The 13,871-nt window shown below is 48.7% G+C and overlaps 1 protein-coding gene across 1 annotated transcript; it reads left to right on the top strand.

The window, feature by feature from the left end:
* Positions 1-10,148: 10,148 nt before the first annotated feature.
* On the top strand, positions 10,149-11,360 carry Cited4 (Cbp/p300 interacting transactivator with Glu/Asp rich carboxy-terminal domain 4). Its single transcript, XM_032888560.1, has one exon. It carries the CDS (start codon positions 10,362-10,364, stop codon positions 10,911-10,913), a length of 552 nt encoding a protein of 183 aa, XP_032744451.1. The 5' UTR covers positions 10,149-10,361; the 3' UTR covers positions 10,914-11,360.
* Positions 11,361-13,871: the final 2,511 nt, after the last annotated feature.

The raw sequence follows: 13,871 nt of genomic DNA, 5'->3' as shown, positions 1-13,871 counted from the left end.
CAGGCGATGGTGGTGCACATCTTTAGTCCTAGCATTCGAGAGGCAGGGGCAGGTGGATCTCTGAGTTTGAGGCCAGCCCGGTCTACAGAATGAATTCCAGGGTAGCCAGAGCTACACAGAGAGACCATATTTAGAAAAAACAAAAACTTGTTTTTATTATCTTTTAATTATGTGGATGTGTCTGTGTGTCTGCAATGCCCACGGAGGCCAGAAGTGTTGGGTCCCCTGGCACTGGAGTTACAGACGTGCGCCACCTGATCTGGGAATAAACCTGGATCTCACAGGGGAGAGAAGCAGCACATGCTCCTAACCACTGAGCCAGCGCCCCAGTCCAGACTCTCATACATCAAAACCCTGAGGTAAAACTTAAAGCTATGACTCCAGAGTGTTCCCAGAGCCCATCCTCTCGCAACGTTCCATCCCAATCCTTCCCACATAAAACAGCAAATGTGACTCCATGAGCCTTGTCCGGCTCAAAGTGTTGCCATGGCAACGAAACAGCCACAGAACCCATAGTATAAGATTAAGTGCCAGGCATTCAGTCAATGCCCCCTTTACCTGTTCTGTGCCTGGCATCAAAGCAGGTACGAGGGACACAAATATGGCTCAGTGGCGGAGGAGGAAACTGTGGCATGGAGGAAGGAATGAGACCCGCCTGGTTTGGGCTCACCACCGACATATTTATTATCCTGAGTCTTCCAGGTTGGTGAGACAAGGCTTCTCGGATGCCCCTCCCGTAGCTATACCAGGCCTCTGATTCTTGACAACGCTGGGGCCAGAGAAGGCACAGTAGGAGGAGGCTGAGCTGGAACAAGCCGGTCCCTCTGCAAACTCTCACTTCCTCCTTTCCTGTGTTCTCACGAGCTGAAGAGCAGGCTCCTTCCCGCCTGTAGAATGAGGATAGATGTCTGCATCTCAGGGCTCCTTCTTGTGCATCTTGGGCCAGCTGAAGCATGTCAGGGCTGTATCAGGAGGAGACTCGGAACATCCTTGACCCCAGGACAGCAGGCCATAGGAGGGACTGGGCAATGGCTGATAAGCCATCAGGAATCCAGCTAGACTCCCTCTGTCCCGTCTGCTCTTTTTCTCTCTGCCAATTACTTCATTCTTCTGCCTCTGTAGACAAGCACCTTCCGTTTACCTTATACCTGGGGCAAAAGCTGGGTGTCCTGTGGAGAACTGGGGAGGAGTTGTCCTAGTCCTATTTGTGCTCAGTGCACGAATTATTCCAATTTTCAGAGAGTCTGATGAGCTAGGGCATGGACGGCTATGGCCAAAAACAGAGGGTCACTAATGCAACTGGGAGTCCCAGGAATAAAATGAGAAAGGGGACATCTCAGAGGGCATCACCAAGGTCAAGGGAGGCACCTGCAAGAGTTCTCAAACAGACGGAGTGGGATGGTGTGTGTCAGCCTCCCGCCCACAGTTGGCCTCATCACAGGAGGGTTAAGACCTTCCTGGAAGCAGAGCTCTCAAGAGAAGAGGGCTGAAGAGAACAGGAGAATGGAAACTAAGGCTGTGGTCCCAGCCTGACCCTCGGGGAACTCTGGAGCACCCACTGACCCCAGAGTCTGGTTCACACTGGTTCCCAGGATTCAGGAACTGAGATGGTAGAGAAGGTTCTGCAGGCAGCTATTCAGTAGAGATGAGAAGGTGGGATCTGGACTCGATTAGACCCAGGGGCTGCCATGACAGGGAGTCTTGTCATCTTGTGTTTTAAATCTATACAGCCAGCCCCATGGGCACGTCTTACTCCTTCTTATTTTCCTCTTTTTGCTATATGTCTAGAGATTTTTAAATTAATCGTCCACACTCTACATCACTGGGTACATGCATGGATTTAAACAACCACAGACCAAAATATTTGCCCCCAAATTGCTAAACACTTGGAGAATCTTTCTGTCAATATTCCCTAAAAAGGCAGCGTGTAATAACCATGTGTGCGTTGTTTATACTGTTTTATGTGTGTAAGTTACATAGTGTTGACTTAATAATAACTGTAAGTTATTGACATAATGATAGAAGTTATTGACTTAATGGTATAAGCTATTGACTTAATGCTCTAAGTTATTGACTTAATGTTCTCAGTTATTGACTTAATGGTATAAGTGATTGACTTAATGCACTCAGTTATTTGAACCACTTCTTTTTTGAAACAAAGTCTCTTTATTTAGCCCTGGTTGTCTTGGAACTCACTATGTAGACTAGGCTAGCCTCAAACTCACAGAGATCTGTCTTTCTCTGTCTCTCGAGTGCTAGGATTAAAGGCATAAACCACCACACCCATCCTATTCGCAACCATTTTACATAAGCATATTGAGAACCTTTGTGTGTGTGATAACATGTGTTTTTATAGTTCACTCTTTTCACATACTGTATATCATACGAAGTGTCCCCAAATAATATCTATCACCATAATAAATGAACTTGTGAAAACACACATTACACATCTTCAGCAGAATTCTAAGGACTCAATTTGACTTCTGCCTCTATGCTGACTTTATTGTGTCCCTTGTCCCCTCCTTCATCTCTCTCTTTCACAGGTCACAGGGTTGTGGGGCTGATGGGACACCAAGGTGAGTCCTGGGTCCAGTAACTTTCCATTCCTCTTGAAAACCACCATGTTCCCTGACTTGAACTCATGGTCTGACCCTTGCTTGCCTGTCTAGCATTGCCTTGGACTCAGCAGCCTCCACTCCTGAGCCTTCCTTAGGTCTTCTGACCTGCCAGCTTCTTCCTGAGCTCTTCTGCACACAGTGCTCCTTGGCCTAGACTATGATCCTCTGTTCTTGACAGAATCGGTTCCCTCTCTCCCTCAGAATTCAGCACAATGCCACTGTAGTAGTTAGTTGCTTTCCAATAGCTATGACAAAACATCATGGCCAAGGCGACTTATAAAAGAAAATGTTTAATTTGGCTTATGGTTCTAGAAGGTTAAAGTCCACAATGGTAAAACAAGGGCATGGTAGTAGGATCAGGTGAGAGCTCACATCTTAAACCAAAAATGGGAGGCAGAGAGAGCAAACTCAAAATGGAGCCAGTCTTTATTTTTTATTTTTTTTTCTTTTTCTTTTTCTTTTTTTCGGAGCTGGGGACCGAACCCAGGGCCTTGCACTTCCTAGGCAAGTGCTCTACCACTGAGCTAAATCCCCAACCCCCGGAGCCAGTCTTTTAAAACCTCAAAGTTCACCCCAGTGCCACACCTCCTCCAACAAGACCACACCTCCTAATCCTTCCCAAACAGTTCCACCTACTGGGACCAAGTACTCAAACATGACCCTTTGGAAGCCATTCCCATTCAAACCACCACAGTCAGCTCTCTCTCACCTCACCAGAGCCCCCACTTTCCCTCTCTCTTTCCTCCATTGTTTTAGACAAGGTCCTTTTTGTGTAGTCCAGGCAGACCTTAACCTCAAACTCAATATGTAGCCAAGGATAACCCTAAACTTCTGATCTTCCTGCTTTCACCTCCAAATGCTGGAGTTACAGGTATGTACCACCACCACACCCAGTTGGTGCAATGCCGGGAATTGTCACTGGGTTGTATGTTCCATTGTGGTAGGGAGTGGTTGGCGGTCAGTATGAGTTCAGAATGCATCTTTGAACGAAGGAATCAATAAGTGAATGGATGAGTCTGTCATCATGCCTCCAATTCTCACACCCACCCCATCCTTTCCCCTAGCAAGAGAGAACATTGTAGTGGGAGCACCCCTCTCTGCTCAGAACCTTTCTGTGGCCTCTCTTCCCCTAAGGCAGTGGTTCTCTTTAATACAGTTAAAGTTATTTTAGTTACTACTTCATAACTGTAATGCTGCTACTGTTGTGACCTATAATATAAATCTCTGGCAAGCAGGATATCTGGTTTACGATCCCTATGAAAGGGTCACTTGGCACTTCCCTAAACCCAAAGGGGGTCTAAGAAGTCAGGGTGGCCATGGGCCACCTTTGCACAGGCAGGTACATGTGAGTCAGACGTTAGAAGAGCCAGGCTCAGGCCCCACCCTGACCCTTGCTAACTGGGCAATGCCTCTCAGATGCTCAGTTCTTTTCTGTTAGACAAGTGAAACTCTCCTGCTGTTTCTCCTTCCTGGGCTACAGTGAGAAACCCACGCAGCAATGCAGGGGTATTTTCAGCATCGTACATCTTCACTCTTCCAGGTCTGCCCATCCTCTAAACTCAAATACCCGTTATTTTAGCCTAGTCATGGCGCCTGATACTTCCTGAAGCTTGTCCTGCACAACCACTGTTTCCCTGTGGCCCTGGCTGGCAAAACCCACTTTGCTGCCTCAGCATGACCATCCACAAAGCTTTGTGCTCTGTACACTACAGTACACTACACTACACTACACTACACTATACTATACTACACCACACTGCACTACACTACACATAATATTTCAAGCAGATGAGCCCCTGCTGGGCAGTGGGACCTCACAGTCAGGGAGAGTCCTACCTCCCAAAGAACCTTGGGCTGCTCTAGAGGGTCTATGGTACACAGAGAGCACAGGTTCCAACTAGGCTCCACATTGCTCTCCTTAGCCTAGGCCATAACTCTTCTTCTCCGCACCAGTTTTCTCAACTACAAAGTGGGGGTAGCAGCACCTTTCTCATAAGGTTGTCACGAACATTAAATGAGTGGATATCTGTAAAGAGCTCAGAACCATAGCTGGTGCACAGTAGTATTCCTTAAACATTAGCATTATGACTGCCATCTCCTCCTCTTCTTCCTCCTCTTCCTCTTCCTCTACATCATCATCATCACCATCATCATCATCACCACCTCATCTGTCCTCAGGTTTGAAAAAATAGCTACCACTCCTGTAGACATCACATCTCCCTCCCCTGCTGGAAAATGCAAAAGAAGATCCTGGCTGAATCCATGCAGGGCTTGGTTGGCATTGAGTGGTATGTTCTGTTTCCCAAATAAGAGGAAAGTTGCATAACATGAAATGAACCATTTTAGAGGGAAGAATTCTACGGCATGTAACAGATTCACCCTGTTCTGCAGCCGGTATCCATATCTAATGAGCAAAGCATTTTATCATGTCAAAAGGAAACCTCATTACCCCATTCTCCTAGCCCCAGCCCCTGGTAACCATAGATCTGTGTTGAGCCTCTGTAAATTTCTTACCTCTAGATAATTCCACCTACTTTTTTTTCCTTGAGACTGACTTTTGAGCTCTTGGTCCTCCTGCCTCTGCTTCCTAAGAGCTGAGGCTCTCAGGTGTGAGCCACCATGGTGTGAAACACTGTGTGTGTGTCATTCTTGTTCTGAATTGAATACTCAAAGCACTTGCAACCATATTTTATTCATTTGAAGACACACAGATTTTGAGGGACTTCTTAAATTGATATTTTGTATTTAACGAAATGTCAGGCACATAAAAAATGAAATGTTTTAGGTGTCTAAATGAAATGGCTAGTCCCTGCCTTTATGGGACTGGAATGCATATGGTAGGGGTATAAGCACTTAGACAATAAATAAATGAACAGTGTAGTGTGTTCAGATGCAAATGCTTTAAAAAATTAGAGCAAGATGAATCCCCTTCCAGAAATGAAACAGAGAGAGCCTTATTAATACAGTGGTTCTCTTGCCATTTAATGCATTACCCCAACATTTACCAATGCAAAAACCCACACATTTAATACCTCCATTACTGGGGGGGGGTGAGGAATTCAGAAATCACTTGAATCTGGGTCTCTCAAGAGGTTGCATACAGGATACAGGCATGCAGACATTTAAGTTTGATTGGAGCTGGGTGTCCACATCTAAGATGGCTGACAAACATTCGCAAAGGCTATCATGCCCAGTTGGCTGTTGGTGGGAAGCCATCAGCCCATGTCCTGTGGGCCTTTCCTCGGCTACTTGAGTGTTTCCACATCAAGTCAGCTCACTTCCTCCAGAGCATGGGACTGTTTCAAAAGAAAGTCAAAGCCAGCTCTAATCGAGATACTTGGGGGGCAGTGCATGAGGATGTGGAATTGAAGGCTATCCTCAGCTACATAAAAAGTTTGAGACCAGCCTGGGCTATATGAGACATCATCTCAAAGAGGAAGAAGAGAAGGAGGAGGAAGAGGAGGAAAAAGAGGAGAAGGAGCAGGGGGAAGAGGAAGAGAGCACACCACAGTATCTCCCATGCCTCCGTGGTAGGGGCATCTTCGTGGGCTCTGTTGTACTCATGAGATGTGAATCATGTCATCTCATCTACTTTCAGGGAGAGGGGAATTGAAGGCAGGAATGTCCAAGAACTTGTGGACACATGAGAGAACCACTAAAATTAAGTAGATCTGTCGGGATAAGAGAGGGGTCATATCAGAGTGAAGACAGAGTGAGTGGGGCATTAACCAAGCTGACTGAGGGGAGGAGACAGCATCCCAGGCAGATCAAGTCACTGGAACTGTGGGCCTGAACTTTCAGTCACGCTGGCAACAAAGGGAAAGAGAGTGGCTCCTGGCCAGCCACAGGGTGGGGATAGGAGCATTATGCTCCGTTCTCCAGCAATAGCTGAGTGATGTTGGCTGGTCCCTCTACTTTCCTCCTCTGTGAAATGGGAATGGTAGCACAGGTTGAGTATATAACATGCTTAGGATCAGAAATGCTTCAGATTTTGGAGTTCATTCGATTTTGGAATGTTTGCATAGACTTGAGCATCTTCAATTTAAAATTTCAAAAGTTGGGGTTGAAGAGATGGCCCAGTGGTTAAGAACATTTATTGTTCCTGTAAAGGACTAGGTTCAATTCCCAGTGCCCATATAATGGCTTATAATTATTCTTAGCTCCTTCCAAATCCAGGGGATCTGAAGCCCTCTTCTGACTTCCAGGAACACCAGACATGCAAACATACAAGCAGACATGATGTCCTAAGAGTTCAGATGCTGAAGATGACATCATGATGGCTGTTTCGAAGCTCCTCCCCCAGACACCATGTGGCCTTTCCTCTTTCCTCTTCTGTTTTGTTGAGACAGGTTCTCACACTATAGCCCATGCTGACCCTGAATGCTCACCCATCCTTCTGTTTCAGCTTCCATGGGACAGACTCATAGCTATGAGCTATCATTCCTGACTCTTCTTCCAACCTCTGCTCTGACTTCACATTCTCATTGAGGTTTAGTCCCACTGCTGGTGACTCCCCCATAGAATCTGCACCCTGTGTCCTCCTCTCCTGAATGCTATTGTCCCTTACATTTCTCACTGCTCCCAGGTTGGCTGGCTGTCACTTTCTAGCATGTACGGCCTCATTTTACTTAGTTCTTTACTGCATGTCTTCAAGTAGCTCATAGGTGTGCATGCATGTGTGTGTTGTATATATGCACAAGTGTTCAAGTGTGTGTTCATGCATGTACAATGCACATAGAAGCTGGAGGATGAAGTCTGGTGTCTCTGAAGTATATATCTATTTACATGTATGTGTGTGTGTGGTGTTTTCATATACATAAATATATATGTATATATTTGTGTGTGTGTGTGTGTGTGTGTGTGTGTGTCTGCGTGTGCATGTGGGTCAAAGAACAATGTTTGGAAGTTGGTTCTCTTTCCATCATAGGAATCCCAGGAAATTAAACTCAAGTTGTCAGGCTTGGCTATAGGCACCATTACCATTTTACTGGATCATACTCACGCGAGTGCACATGCATGTGCACACACACACACACACACACACACACACACACACACACACACACCTTACTTTTTGAGACAGGATCTCTCCCTAAGTCTGGAGTTTGCAGATTAGCCTAGTCTGGCTGGTCAGCAGACTCCAAAGTCCTCCTCGACCCACCTCTACTGCACCATGATTACAAGAACAAGACACCACTCTCGGCTTTTTATGTGGGTGCTGGGAATCCAAACTCAAGCCCTTTACAGAAGAAGTCTCCTCCACTGTCCCCCAATGGGCTGTTAACTCTCAGCTCCATCAGAGAATGCACCAAGCGTCGTGTTGTGGCAGTGATGTAAGTCTGCAGCTTCCATGATTCTCAGAAAATGCCATGACCTTGAAAGTTTGAAAGTCACAAATTGATGTCTGACATCACAAATTGATGTAGACATTTGGTGCTTATTTGCCAAAGAACTTTTAAAATCTTATTTTAAAATCTGGTGTGTGTATGTGTGTGTGACATGTATATGGGTGCCCACAAAAGTAAAAAGAAGCTATTGGATCATCTGAAGCTGGGATTAAACATGGTTGTGAGCCACCCAGTGTGGACAGTGGGAACCAGACTCAGGTCATCTGGAGGAACAGCAAGCTCTCTTAAATGCTGAGCCATTTCTCCAGCCCCAGATTAGAAAACTTTTTAAAGCACTATTCACACACACGTTTTCTAAAAGGGAAACTGCCTTGTGATGTAACCACTGCCAAACAATGGTGTCCTTAGAGCAGCTATGTCAGGGTGATTTTTTAAAACACGGTCTCATGACTCAAAACCACTCACAGTCTAAGCACTAGGGAGGCAGAAACACAAGAATGTCAACTTCAAGACCAGCCTGGGTTACACAGCAAGGCTCTGTCTTAAGTAAGTCAATAAATAAATAAATATCTCAGAGTTAACTTTCTGAGTCAGAAGGTTAGGGTTCCTCCTAACTATATGAGCCCCCAGATGAGACAGAGTTCCAGTCAGGTTTAAGAATTTCTGTATGGAGCCTTATCTGGAGAAAAAGAGATAGCCCCAGGCTTTCATTACATCAGACTGAAGAAGGGGAAAAATGTGTGACCCTCCCACATGCTCTTGGGCACCCAAGCAAGGACCACCAACTTTCTTTCACAGAAGAAAGCTGAGGTCCTATGGAATCAAGCGATGTCCCCCCACCCCCACCCAACAGCTAAGGGTCACACGCCTGCCCTGCGGGTGGCAGAGGTGTGATTAGATCTTGGGCCTATGAACTCTGCTGCTAAACGTCTCCCCTCTACACCAGTTAGATAAACCAGAGTTCCAGGAAGCCCAGAGGCTGCTGCAGAGGGAGGGGAGCCAGGAGACGGAAAAGCCAACATATAAGCCCAGGCTCCAGGAAACTGTCCCCTGACAAGCCTGTGACTCAGAGAGCTTGTTGCACATAGGAACAAATTTTTTTTGCATAGGCCTCTCTCTGCACAGCCACCTTTTCCTTTGGTGCCCTAGTCTTCTTATTTGCAAAATAGGGCTAAAAATTCAGACTCCACTCCAGAAAGGTGCTTGCAGAACTTAGATCCAAGTTAGGATCATTGTGATTCAAAGAAGCTGTGAAAATCCCCCATTGGATGATTATTAGAGACAGCCCTATATCTAGTCTTCCACTTAATAAAGGAACATTTGCATATGTATGTGCCAGGCACTATGGAGGGCTCAGTACACACACACACACACACACACACACACACACACACACACACACACACACACACACACAGAGCCTCATAACCTTCGCCATAAGTGCGTGTGGTCTCTGCTGCTCTTGCCAGCATCCTACCCAGGAAGAAGCCACAGCTTAGTGAATGAGCTGCAATTCACGCCATCGTTCGCTCATTCATTCCACTTTTACAGAAAGCCAGCTCTGAACCAGGCTGTGGGCCAAGTGCTGAGGGTAAGAAGATGAACAAGTCCTTCAGGAGACATGCCCATAAATTACTTTAATAACAACTCGGGACAAGCTTCAACAGACAGCACAGCATGAACCAGAGAAGGAGCAATTGGCTCCCCGGGGATTGTAGGAACAGAGAGCTGACCTCTCCAAAGGACACTGCTTCGCTGAAGTGCATTACAAAGTTCCGGGTGGGAATCTTAAAGGCTTTACTGTGTGTTTCCAGGAAATCGCTTCTGCCTCTGAGGCTCAGTCTGAAAAGTTAATGTTGAGTGGACCCCAAGATCCTGAAGCTCCAGGAACTGGCTCTCCCACCTCATCTTCTGGCAAATTCAAGCTACTCCCATACCCCCACTAACCAAACCCTTAAAGGCCTGGCCAAGCCCCAGAAAATATCAACCACCCAGCCTCACCAAAGCTCCAGCAACCTGGGACGCCCTGGGAAGCTCAAAGGGCGGAGCTCTGGTAGGGGGCGGCACCGATAACTTCTTAGACCGGCGCCCAGCCAATGACAGGCAGGGGGCGTGGCGATCCCGCCTCTTGGTATAAGAAGTCGCCAGACTCCGAAGCTCTGTGCGAAAGCCTGTAAACCCTTGTGCTGTCTGGTTGTTTTGCGGTCTGCAACTACTGCGGTGGAGCAGCGCAGAAGAGGGGAGATCCGGGAGACCCGCGTGAGACAGTGAACAAATCCGATTTAATCTTCCTCTGTCTGGCTGAGTTGCAGGAACCTCACTGTGCCCGGGTCTCCTGCCCAAGAGGAGCCGTTGGCCGAGACCCGGGGCGTGTGCTGACTGACCGCCAGCTGCCATGGCTGACCACCTGATGCTCGCCGAGGGCTACTGCCTGCTACAGGTGCCGCCGCACGCCCACGGCCCGCACGCGCCCCGGACTCTGCAGCCATACCCAGGCCCGGGCCTGGACAGCGGTCTGCGACCGCGGGGGGCTCCGCTGGGACCGCCGCCGCCATCCGGGACCCTGGCATACGGCTCTTTCGGATCGCCTGTCTCCTTCCAGCCCTTCCCCGTCTCGCAGCCGCCGGGCGCCGGTAACGCGCACCTTCAGTCTGCAGCTACGCCGTCCCCGGGCCGCATGCCGGCGCCCCCGTCAGCCGCGGGAGGGCCCTCACCTCTGCAGCCGGCGCCCGGAGCCGCGTCCCCGCTGCCGCAGCCGCCGCCGCTGCCCCCCGCCCTGGGCTGCATGGACGCGGAGCTCATCGACGAGGAGGCGCTGACGTCGCTGGAACTCGAGCTCGGGCTGCACCGTGTTCGCGAGCTGCCCGAGCTCTTCCTTGGCCAAAGCGAGTTCGATTGCTTCTCGGACCTGGGGTCAGTGCCGGCCGCCGGCTCGGTGAGCTGTTAAACGCCACCACCGAGAGACGCGGGACTGCGCCCGGTGGCCCGGCCTGCACACACCCTCCGTGAGGGTGGAGGCGCCGGGTTTCCGCGCCGAGACGGCTCCAGCTGTGGACATCTGCCTTGCCTCCAGGCCCTGCCTCCTGCCGGATGACGGTTGGGTCTTGCTTCTCGTACCCAAGCCTCAGCGTTCTAATGGAGGGAACTGAACCAGCCTGCGGATTCCATGTTCTTGAATTCTGTGCCCTCTTTCCGCCCCTTTGCCCCAATCTGAGCCATTGCAGGCCTCTACCTTCTATCTCGTGCAGCCTACTAACCGGATTGGGTCTAGGGAGCCATCTCCCTGTACCCCTACCTTCCCTGGGCCTCTGGGAAGGAAGGTTTTTACACCCTGCAGAGTGAAGCCATGCTCCGGGTGGCCTCTAAAACCAAAATAAAACTGGGTTGCTTTACAGTTTTGAGTTTCCATTTCCTTTTCATCCGCACTCTCAAGTGCCTGTAACTTGCAAAAAGCCTGAGGCGGTTAGAGGCCCAAAGTGGAACTGAGGCTACCAACCCCAACAGCCCAAAGGACAAGAAACTTGATAGTTTCTTTTGAAAATGTCTTAAGAGTCGTGCAACTTGAGAGGTCATAACTTGAGAGGTCCAGGCTGCTGCCTGGCCAGTAAACAACTTATCCTGTTTGATTTCCTAGCTACTAGGACTCCAGGAACTCGGTGGTCCCTGAAGCTCCAGGCAGCCCTAGCTTTGGACAGAGAGTATCTCACTTGCCCATGACACTGACCTTTTGGTTTCCTGGGAGGGAGATGGTGTTGATGCTTTTATAGGGGTGTGTGAGTGCATTTGTGTGTGTGTGTGTGTGTGTGTGTGTGTGTGTGTGTGTGTGTTGGCAGAGATTGAACCATACGTACTTCACACACACTTCATACTTCACCCATGTAATGACTAGCATGCTGCCAGACTCTTAGTCACCTCCGTAAACTCTAGAGATGTTTGTTCTGCACATTGGCGCACAAGGAATCATAGGGACAGACAGACCTGGAAGCAGACTGTTCTCGGAACGTGGAAGGGACTTGTCCAGAAAACAGGTGGAATGGGTTCAGCTGGCTGGGGTGGAGGTCATTTCAGCTCCAGGGAGGTGCATCTGATGGAATCAGCAATATGGAATGACAGATGTTTTGAGGAACAGGACAGGACCTTGATTAAAGGGAGGGCTGCATACCAGTTCGTGGACTCTGTGGGAAAGACCGGGAGCATCTGGAACAGACCGGGAAGATCGAATGCCTTCATGACAGCTCTATGTGGCCATCTCAGTCCTCATTCCACAGATGAGGGGTGTGGTGCTAGCCCAAGCCTGGTAAGGTTTGACCTTCAAGACCAGGCCTCTAGTGCACCCTCTGCTGCTGACTCTGAAAAGATCCCCTACTGTGTGGGACAGAGGCTGGAAGGCTAAAGACCAGGGGAACGAGGCCTGGTCAGACATGCGTCCCTTAATGCTAGGGCCAGGCACTGGCGCATTCTCTAGGAGACAGAAAATCCCAGAGACTAGAGAGCAAGGCCACTGAGCCCTCTGTCATTTGTCATCTGCTCTAGTGCCAAGGGCTCCTGCACGTGACTCCAGCAGCGGTGAGTTGTCCCAGGGTACACTGTGTGGGCACCAGCTCTAACACCTATAACACAGGCAAAGAGTGGGTGACAGGAAGTAGAGAATAAAGCTCTACTCTAGGATCCCAGGGCCTTTCTGGGACAGATGGAAGGGAAGAGTCTTCTGGACAGACCTTTGAGTTAAAGAGTACTCAAGCATTGCCTAGACTTCCCAGACCAGAATCAGAAACCAAAGAATTCAGTTGGGAAGGTTTGGCCCTGGGCTGGACACTACCTTGATTGCCTTTTCTGTAGACCTCAGTTTTTCCACCAGTAAAAAAAGGCTCCATTTTCTGCTCTGCTACTTTACAAGACAATAACCCTCTCTGAAGGTGAGGAACCAGCTCAATGATGAGTTAATAAGCAGTTGGTTTAACTCTCAATGCCTCCCGAGTAGAAGGGAATACAATACTACCACGCCAAGCCACGCACGGCGGCCCACACCTGTAATCTGGCATTGGGGATGCTGAGTTCAAAGTCAGCCTGCACTACAGAGTGAGTTCTAGACTAACCTAGTAAGATTCCTGTATCAAAAGAGAAAAGGGGTGTGTGGGTGGAGGGGGGGTACTAAACATAGATTTAAGGTAGAGATCCTGTCTAGCATGTACAAGGTCCTGGGTTTAATTCCCAGGATCAAAACAAAAACAATCAAAATGCCTGTCATCCTCCCAAGAGGGACCACTGACAAGCTGGTCTGCAGACAGATGGACAGAGAAGACAAGGCTAGAACTGCTCACCAGATCCTGGCTCAGGAGCTGTAGGAGAGAGCAATGAACTTGGAGTCTCATTACCATATAACCAGTTCTAGAAGAGTATCTGGAGTTGACTGACCTCAGGCAAAGTCCCCTCACCCATGAGTCTTAACATGGCTTCCTGTGGTGTCTTTAATCTCTTCCTGAGAGCCCGCCTCCTAAAGCAGCCTGCTGCCCTTCTGTCCTGAGGATCTCATTCTCCTGCCTGGGCAGCATCTGTCCAGGTCTTTAAATTCAGGTTCCCTAAAGGGTGGGAACTCAGTTGTAGCACAGACAAAACATGCTTTCTCCTCCTCCTCTTCCTCCTCTTCCTCCTCCTCTTCCTCCTCTTCCTCCTCTTCCTCCTCCTCCTCATTGTCATCATCATCGTCGTCATCGTCATCGTCATTGTCATCGTCATCGTCCCATTTCCCGAGGCCAACGTTCTTTATTTTTATTTGTCTTTTATCACCAAAACCTTGTGTTTTTCTACATGTAGAACCTCTCTGTAACCTGGAGTCTTAATTAACAGCACAACCACCGTAGAGCCGCTGTGGAGTTTAGTGCAAGCTTCAAAGGGGGGTGCACAC

The sequence above is a fragment of the Rattus rattus genome, chromosome 1 (genome assembly GCF_011064425.1).
Source record: "Rattus rattus isolate New Zealand chromosome 1, Rrattus_CSIRO_v1, whole genome shotgun sequence".
Classification (NCBI taxonomy): domain Eukaryota; kingdom Metazoa; phylum Chordata; class Mammalia; order Rodentia; family Muridae; genus Rattus; species Rattus rattus.
Note: the sequence above shows the minus strand (reverse complement) of the source record. Positions and strands in the feature narration are given on the sequence as shown.

What these genes read in the sequence shown, in the direction of transcription:
- Cited4 (XM_032888560.1), top strand. Translation starts at nt 10,362, where the DNA reads ATGGCTGACCACCTGATGCTCGCCGAGGGCTACTGCCTGCTACAGGTG.